At 34.5% G+C, this 9,303-nt stretch overlaps 1 protein-coding gene and 1 long non-coding RNA gene across 2 annotated transcripts in view; both read left to right on the forward strand.

Moving 5' to 3' along the window:
• Positions 1–9,303, forward strand: part of LOC125806120 (uncharacterized) — a 288,259-nt gene that overhangs the window by 73,841 nt on the left and 205,115 nt on the right. The window lies entirely within an intron of this gene.
• Positions 2,602–6,967, forward strand: ngrn (neugrin, neurite outgrowth associated). The gene is made up of 4 exons (XM_022685680.2): positions 2,602–2,720; positions 4,056–4,325; positions 4,419–4,529; positions 5,776–6,967. The coding sequence occupies exons 2-4, from the start codon at positions 4,102–4,104 to the stop codon at positions 6,392–6,394; spliced, it is 954 nt and encodes a 317-aa protein (XP_022541401.2). The 5' UTR covers positions 2,602–2,720; positions 4,056–4,101; the 3' UTR covers positions 6,395–6,967.

Consider the following 9,303-nt stretch of genomic DNA (forward strand, 5'->3'; position numbering starts at 1 on the left):
GGGAATTTTTAAGGTTTTTAAAGTCTAAATACAAAAAGCTAGCAAAAGTTTAGCCAGGCATCATGGTGGCCCCACAGAGATCAAAGAAGGTTAAGGTCCCTCATACTCCGCAACAGCCTTCTCATACACCGCAACAATTTAAGGCCTGTTGCGGTAGAGAGATTCACTGTTGCGGTAAAGAGAAATTAATGTTTTAAGTGACATGAACTTATATATATATATATATATATATATATATATTGTTTCATAAAAAAGCCTTTATTTACTTATAATAAACAATATATAAAACAATACATGATGCAATTTCAGATAAAAAACAGATTTATGTAGCAGGGCAGTGACACCCATATAACTTCCGCATAAGATATAAAAAATAATATATAAAAATAATATATATATATATATATATATATATATATATATATATATATATATATATATATATATATATAATATATAATTTTCATATATATAATATATACATTTCATGAAACAACTTTTATTGTTATAAACTGTTAATAAAGGTTGTTTCATGAAATTTATTTTTATAAACTTTTATTGTTATAAACTGTTTATATGTATATATATATATATATATATATATATATATATATATATATATATATATATATATATATATATACACATTTTATGAAACAACCTTTATTAACAGTTTATAACAATAAAAGTTGTTTCATGAAATGTATATATTATATATATGAAAATTATATATATACACACATATATACATTTCATTAAACAACTTTCTTTAATTTTATCTTTAATTTTAATTTAGTTGCACATTGATGTTTACATTTTTCATGAGATTAATGCTTAATACAAAGATGTTTAATGAGATGTTGAATTGCTTGTTTCATACTTAAATATTTAATTTCAATTTAGTTGTACATTGATGTTTATATCTGTCATGAAATTAATACTTAATAAAAAAGTTGTTTTATGAGATGTTGAATTACTTATTTTGTATTTAAACATTCCATTTCAATTTAGTTATACAGTGATGTTTAAAGTTTTAAGGAATTTATGTCTAATGAGGTATGTTGAAATTTGTTTTATTAAAATACACAGTTCAAAATAGGATATTTTCACAGCTTGAGTCTTACTGAGATTAATTTTCAACAGCAAATACCACATTTTGTTCAATATTACTACTCCATACAAAACTCAAGAAGTACATCATTAGAATTTGTTATTTATTCACAGCATTCACACTCTGTGTTTGTTGTGTAAAGTGTTATTGTTAATTAAGTAGGAATCCTTGTAATGACTCTCTTTACCGAAACATTGACTCTCTTTACCGAAACACCATTCTCTTTACCGCAACACATATTTATTTACTAATTATTTTACTGTTATAAAACAAATTCTAGTTTATAATGGTATTTGGATAAATTGTATTTCTTCATAGGTCATCTGTACTAAATAAGAAATTATACATGTAATTTTTCAGTTAAATATCCTGAAAAGACAGGACATGAATCATGAAATCTGTTGCGGTAATGAGACAAATCATAAAATAAAAAAAAATGGGAAACTTATAAATATAATATTTTCTGGGTTATATACACATATGAGCACAACTGTTAATAATATCTATTTAAAAAGTAACAAATGTGTAACTTTTAAACCATATCTGTTCTGTGTTATCATGTTGCGGTACTGAGAATGTGTGTGCTCTGACTGACTAAAATGGTGCAAAATATACAGAAAAAAATTATAAAATTAAAAAAAAAAAGTATTTCTAAAAAGTTCAGACCCTAGTCTTGCATAACAAAAAGAAATTTTATATTTAAATGCCTTTTGAAATTTTTCAAGTGTGAACCCTTTTAAATCTGTTTTTCGTGAGAATCACCCATTATATATAAATGTAGATTCTTTAAAAACACTCCAAACTGTTTAGTGTTTAAAATAATTTGGCTCTTGTAGCGAATATATGTATTCTTACAGCAGATTCTATCTAATTTACTTTTTATGTCTAATGTAATTTAATTTATTTGTTCTAAATGATAATTCAGATTGACAGACTCTGGTCTCTTGATTTTCAAATAAAATGCAAAAATAGACTGATATTCAGTGATAATTTGGAGAGCCATGTAATCTGCTGGTGTTGATCCACTGTGTTATATCAAGTCAGTACAAAAGTCAGTGCAGTTTTGTTTTCCCGCAAAATCTTACAGCACTTAATGCTTCCCTCTGCTGAAAAATTTTATGGCGATGTGGATTTCATTTTTCAGCAGGACTTGGCACACTGCCCATACTACCAGAAGTACCAATTGGTATGTTTGTCAAAATTCTAATTTTCGGAGAAACTGATTTTTGGATTTACACTGGCTGTAAGCCGTAATCATCAAAATAAAATAAATTAATGATAAAAAATAGATCATTCTGCGAGTAATAATTCTATATAATATATGAGTTTCACATTTTGAACTGAATTACAGAAATAAAGCAACTTTTCAATGATATTCTAATTTTTTTTTAGATTCACTAGTAATTTCAGTTGACGATCCAAAAATCCTGCTTCACATTCCAGATCAGCAGGGGGCGGTAATGAACCTGTAAGTAATGTATAGGTCTGCCTAAAGAAGAAGAAGAAGACTTCAGTGCGGTTGCTGAGCTGCGGGTTTTTGGAGTTAGATACAAGATTTTATCGAGTTATAATAACTTATCTCTCAGTATAGAGCGCGGGCTCAGGACAGGTAACGCCCTTTATTTTTAACACCTTATTTAGAGCTGATAATTCAGTCTACAGCGGGTTATCTTGCGGTGGTGAGCCGTGTGAAGAGGCTGAGCATGGCTTTTTCAATTAAATGACCCGGTCCACCTTAAACAGCGCAGCACTAACTTAACTGACAGATACTGAGCTATTTACAGTAACAGTGGCTCCTTTTTAAGGTGGTACGAGGAATTACAAAAATTAAGAAATAACCAAGCCATATTTATACTTTAATTATATTCGTACAACAGTATTACTGGATATTTTAAATATATGACCAAATAAGATACCTTGTCTACCTTAATAATAAAAATTATACAGCTCTTGAAAAAATTAGAAAGCACTTAAAATTATGTGTTTCTTTCTTACAACCAAAAGGAAGATGGATGATCACAAGCCGTCAAACCAAATTGAACTGCTTGAATTTTTGCACCAGGAGTGGCATAAAATTATCCAAAAGCAGTGTGTAAGACTGGTGAAGGAGAACGTGCCAAGATGCATGAAAGCTGTGATTACAAACCAGGGTTATTTCACCAAATATTGATTTCTGAACTCTGCATTTTTTTTTGCTATTTCGACAATATGACAATATTTTATTGGGAATTTAGGAGAAATATTCATACTTTGTTAGATGTTCAGTATTTCAGAGTAATGCCAATGAGGGAGAGAGTCTGATTTAAGAGTTTAGTCTTCTAGTCTTTTATAATAGTGTTTAGATAATAGAGCTGCACGGTACTGAAAAACACTGACATTGTGATTAGGGGTGTGCCATATCGTATCGTATGCAGTAATATTGACTAAAATTCTATACGATAAAGAAATCCATATTGTGATATCACAATATTCTTAAAATGATTCTATTTTGTATTTATTTGGTTATTTACTGTGTTTATTTTTAATGTCTGCATTGTTTATATACAGCACTAAACATTCTACACTTTATTTTTGTGGTAGATTTTTGTTGTTACATTACTTTTACATAATTGTTTGTTATATGTTGTATTTTGTTACATAATTATTTTATACAAACATTTTTTATTTCATCTGAATGTATGTAACTCATGATTATAATTGAGTTGAGTTAATGTTTATTTATTGTACAAGTCGATTAATGTACTTATCGTAACCGGCTTAAATAGAACTTGTATATGTATTACTGTTTTGTTGCAATAGTATATTCCTGAAAATTAGCATAGCCACCTTTTAAAGACCAGCTTGGACTGTCTGAAACCAGCTACCAGCTATATCTAGTCTTGAGTTGGATTTTTCAGCAGGCGTGTAATAATAATAATAATATTATTTATTTTTAATAAATTAGGTCACCATCACATTCAGTACAAGGACACTCTTGTCCACTGGTCAGCATGCTCAGCTCTTTGAGGCTGGTCCGCTGGATGAAGCTCGCTGCTTTTCCAGGACCTGGAATTGCACCAGTTCAATGCCACGCCAGCCATGATGCCCGCATGTGGATGAACTCTGCTGGGAGGCTGTCAGCTGCAGACAACAGAGGAAGAAGAAGGGAGGAGGATGCTTATGAGGAGGAGCTTGATACAGATCCTGTTGAAGCCAAACTGGGGTTGCTTGAAAAGTAAGTCAGAGCATGAATTCATGAATTTGTGGATCAGCAGCTTGTCTGGTTTCACTGTTAGGTTGAGGTGGTTGACGGCTGGTTTCTCTGCAGGGAGGAGCGAAGAATAAGAAACGCTACCAAATTTCACAAGATCAGGAGGCAGATGAGTGAGCGTGGAGCCCCTGAGAGGAGACTGACCTGGGATGCAATTGAGCAGATAAGGTACTTTCGTTTTTTGAAGCTGACCTTAAATGGGAAACCATATTCACCCTGTTATAGTGGAATAATGAGAGAACAGAAAACCTCCAATACTGTCACTTTTTTGACTGCAGTAACTGTTGATATTTAAAAAAAAAAATCTAATCTCTGTGTTTATACATTTCTTATTGCTCTTTGAACGCTTTTTAAAAGACATGAAATGAGTCCTGAATCACCTGGTCAAACTGTCCAGTCACACATTCATAAACCTGGTTGCTATTGTGTTGCTTAGTTTGTGCTAGCTGGATGCTTTGGTGTTCCTAGGTGGTTGCTAAGGTGTTTCAATATTGTAGCTGTTGTTTGCTAAGGTAAATGCAGTTTCTATTGTAAAATGTTGGTTGCTAAGTGGTTGCTATGCTGTAGCTTTTGGTTGCTACAGGATTGCTAGGCGGTTGATATGGAAAGGTGTTTGTTGCTTGCTGGATGCTATGGTATTGCTAGGTGGTTGATAAGTTGTCTTTACTGTAGTTGATTGGTTGCTATGTTGTTGCTAGCTGGATGCTATGGTATTTCTATTCAGTTGCTATAATAACAGGTTGGTTGATTAGCTTACACCTTGCTGTATCAATCAGTCACTAAGGGATTTGTAGGCAGTTGCTGTGGGAAGGTTTGGTGTTAAGTGGTTGTTAGCTGGATGCTATTGTATTTCTAGGTGGTTGCTAAGGTGTTGCTCTACTGTAGCTGTTGGTTGCTACAATGTTACCGTGAAGTTGCTGTAGTAAATGGTTGATTGCTAAAGTGTGGCTAAGCAGTTTATAAGGTGCTGCTAGGTGGTTTAGATGATGCACAATATGTTTACTGAGTGGTTCCATGTACGATCCAAGTGCTTGCAAGAATGTATTGGTGTCCATATCAGTGGACATTTCAGTTGTGTTCACTGTGAAAATCTCAGCACCTTAATAAAAATAACACAATATTTAGGTTCAGTCATGATAGGGGGGAAATACATTTTAAGTAGTTTTAAATGTGAGGTTTTTTTTACTTTTTTTTTTTTACTTCAGTTTCTATTATTTTACTTATGATTTTGAATAAAGATAATATTGTTACAGTAAAGTATACAATTAACTAAATGAGTTTTTTTTTTTGTTTGTTTGTTTTTTTTTTTTTTTTGGAAAGTGCCTGGGACTCCCACTTGCATCCAAAATGTTAAGTCTACAGAATATAAGAGAATATTTATACTATTATTGACTTGATGGTTATCTATTCACAGATACCTAAAGCAGGAGTCTCCGCAGGAATGGACCGTGCAGAGATTAGCAGAAGGTTTCTCAGTCAGTCCCGACACCATCTCCAGAATCCTCCGCAGCAAGTTCACTCCTCCTCCAGGAAGAAAGATTAAACAGGACTTGAAAGCGTTGGCTACAGTCAAACCTCTTTCTCTCAGAGACGGACAAACTGACCTGTCCAAAAAGGGCCAGATCAGACTGCCTACGCCAGACGGCTCTGTGCCACCCATGCTTTCCTCAGGCAACACTGGTGCTTTGACTGCTCTGAGCCCTGAAGCACAGGTACCAGCAGAGTTTGAGACTGGACTGGTTCCCTCTGGTGGTGAACATACATCACTGACGAGAGGAACATCTCAAATATCACTTTTCCCATCTGTGAAGCAGAGTGCATTACAGCAACAGCCCAATGAAAATCAGGAGCAAATGGAGGCTGAAGAAGCAAAGATTTCAGAGACTGAGTACGAATCGAACTCTGATAGAGTGTTCCTCACGGACACAGAACTGGAGGAACTCATTCATACACTGCAGGAAAAGCCCAGTGCAGTGGAACAGAAAGGCAGGGAGTTTTTTGACAGTCAAGGCAACTTTCTGTACAGAATATAAGGATAAGAATCCATGAATCCTGTTCATGTAGCTTGCCATCAGCTACCAGAGCCCTGAGCGAGCCAAATTGGCTTTGCTCTTTCTGGGTGGCTACAGTAGATGGCGCTTGCTCCCCACATCACTCTAAAAGGGTGATGTCGATCAGCACAAGACGTCTGTGAGCTAGTGTATCAGAACGGATTCGCTGCACTTTCCTCCGAGCGCACTGTGATGCTACTCGGCAATGCTACAGCAATCAGCAGCAGTTTGAAAAGAGGCGGAGTCTGACTTAATATGTATCGGAGGAGAGATTCACCCTCATGGTGTTGGGGCATCACTAGTAATAAGGGGAGTCCTAATGAGTGAGTTGGGTAATTGGATGTGTAAATTAGGGAGAAAATGGGGGGGGGGGGGGAATTGAAATAAAATTATATACAAAAATATATATAAATACTAGGATAAGGAAACCCCTAGCAGTTTGTTACTTGATAAACACCAATAAAATCGCTTTCTATAATTTGTTAAAGTGCGTTGTGTTGGTGATAATGTTTGTATGCCTTTTGAATAAAATGTTTAACAAGTTTCAAAATCAAACATTAAGTACAAACCTTGAAACAAAATTGAACAAAAAACTACACACTACATGCAAAAGACACATACATGCAAAAAAGTAGAGTAGCAGTGTGTAAACACTTGTAAAAGTTGTGAGGTGCTATCTTGTGAGTGAGGCTTGTGACCAGCGTGCTCATGGTAAGGCAATGTGTCATACAATCATACAATGGTGCTAATGACTGTGACTGGCAGGGTCTGGCTATGATTGTCCGAGCAAACAGATAAGTCATGGGACACAATACTAGTTCCTGTTGGCATATCAATATATGTAATACCTAGAATACACTACAAGTCTATGCTCTGTCATGACCTTTTGCTTGTAAATATATTTTCTAATGCAAAACCTAAATTTGAGCTATTGCACAAAATTAAAGCAGATATGAAGGGTACAAGTAAATTTATTTGTCAAACCGATTTCCTTTTCCAAATATACAGAGCGAAAACAAAACAAAAACAGCTGGTACAAAGATGATGCAGGTTTATATTTACAGAGAGCCTGCTTTAAAGACCATTATATACACAGATTTTCAAAAGCAAGAAAAATGTGAGCAGAAAATTTGACTTCAAGTAAAAAAAAAAAAAATTAAGTCATCGCTTGTGCTGCAACCACCATCCCCAGCCTTAGCCCCAAGCAGGGTGTGATATTTGCAAAGTTTGCATGCACAGAAGTGTCATTTACAGTGGAATCTAGAAGACAGCAAGAATAGTTTCATGTTTAAATGTATTGCCTGAATCTAAAATTGCTGTAAATCTCAATGTCAATCTCATGAAAAACCAGGAGTCCTTCAGTCTAAACTCCTGGCCTGTACTGCAAGACCTTCACTCAGACAGACAGACTGATACGTTTAAACCATAGACAATATATATATATATATATATACCAACCGTTCTGACACCTCCAGTTACAAAGTAATTCCCAAAGAAATAAGATACACAGATCTGCTTCTTAATTATTAATTATTTAACAGGATTAACTTTTTTTTAACACTTTTTTTCTGAAGGCACACCCCATACCACCATTGTAGGCACTTGGAACAAACGCATACATGTAGATCAGTACTGTTTACTGATTACTTCTCTTAAATAATAAATAAACCCATTCAAATGTGTGTAACTGAGGCTTATCTGCCGCATAAAACAAATTGTTGTGGTAGGATTCAACATAAGAACAGAAGAAATACATCATAACATAAAACAGCAACTTAAAAGGGTTTGAAAGAACAAAGACTATTCTAGAGTTTAAGATGACTAAAAGGGGGCACTGGTTTGTATTATAGGACATCTTTAATTCAGTCCTCAGGGACCTGCTTCAACTGTATATTTTAATTCTCTTCTGGATTCAAATAACATCAGAGCCAGGCAATCAAATGGTGTAAAATGCTGAATACCTGCCTTAAAATTGTCATATCAAAATTATTAGATAATAGATTAGCCAGAAAAGACCTTAACTAAGGACTGAACTGAAAACTCCCAACAGACAATCACTGACTAAACTATCTGGAAACACTGGTGAAAAAGAAAAAGAGCATCCTTATAGAAAGAGGTAAAGTGTTCTATTGCATTCCATTATTAAAACTTGCAGAAACTGCAAAAGCAGGAGTCAACTGCTTGGGTTCTTCCTTCAATCTTATTTAACACAGTCCGACATAGTCAACAAACAATTGTTACAAACACTGGAGCCACCGATTTTATCCACAAGGGTGCGTCAGTGTGGCTTCTACTAAACTCAATAATGGTGGTCTGAGACACATTTGGGGTCCATTCAGAAAGTCTAATGGTCCTGTCCTTTCCCTCCATTTCTACTGCTCCTCTATTACCCTGCAAGAAGTTGGAGGAATTGAAGAGGGGAGAGGAGCAGGTGGAATGGAGAGAGCAAGCAGTAACTGGGGAAGATAATCCCTTTATGATGTTATGATTATCATTACTGATGAAATGAGCCAAGCCTATCACAGCTGCTGCAAAAAGCCAGCACATGCAGCAATCTCATCTGTTTTATTGTGTCAATTGTGAATGTTTAAAAACCTGCCGATTGCAGAGATACATGTATACAGTATAATTGGACTATAATTCCTGCATAAGCTATGATGGCAGTCTTTATCTTTAAAATACTTAAAAACATAAAAACATCCTGGGTAGGATACTCTTGTGTATCCTCCACTGGAAGGTTTGATGCTTTGATGGCAATTTATATCATCTTTTATCTCCTCTGGTAGTTAAACAGACAACAAGATAAAAAACTCTTTCTGGGTCACAGAGGAGAGGAGGATCAGTAGGAAAAAAAGAAGTCACTTTAAAGAGTTAATTAAAGAAATTCTTTA

This window comes from Astyanax mexicanus, chromosome 12 (assembly GCF_023375975.1).
Source record: "Astyanax mexicanus isolate ESR-SI-001 chromosome 12, AstMex3_surface, whole genome shotgun sequence".
Classification (NCBI taxonomy): Eukaryota; Metazoa; Chordata; class Actinopteri; order Characiformes; family Acestrorhamphidae; genus Astyanax; species Astyanax mexicanus.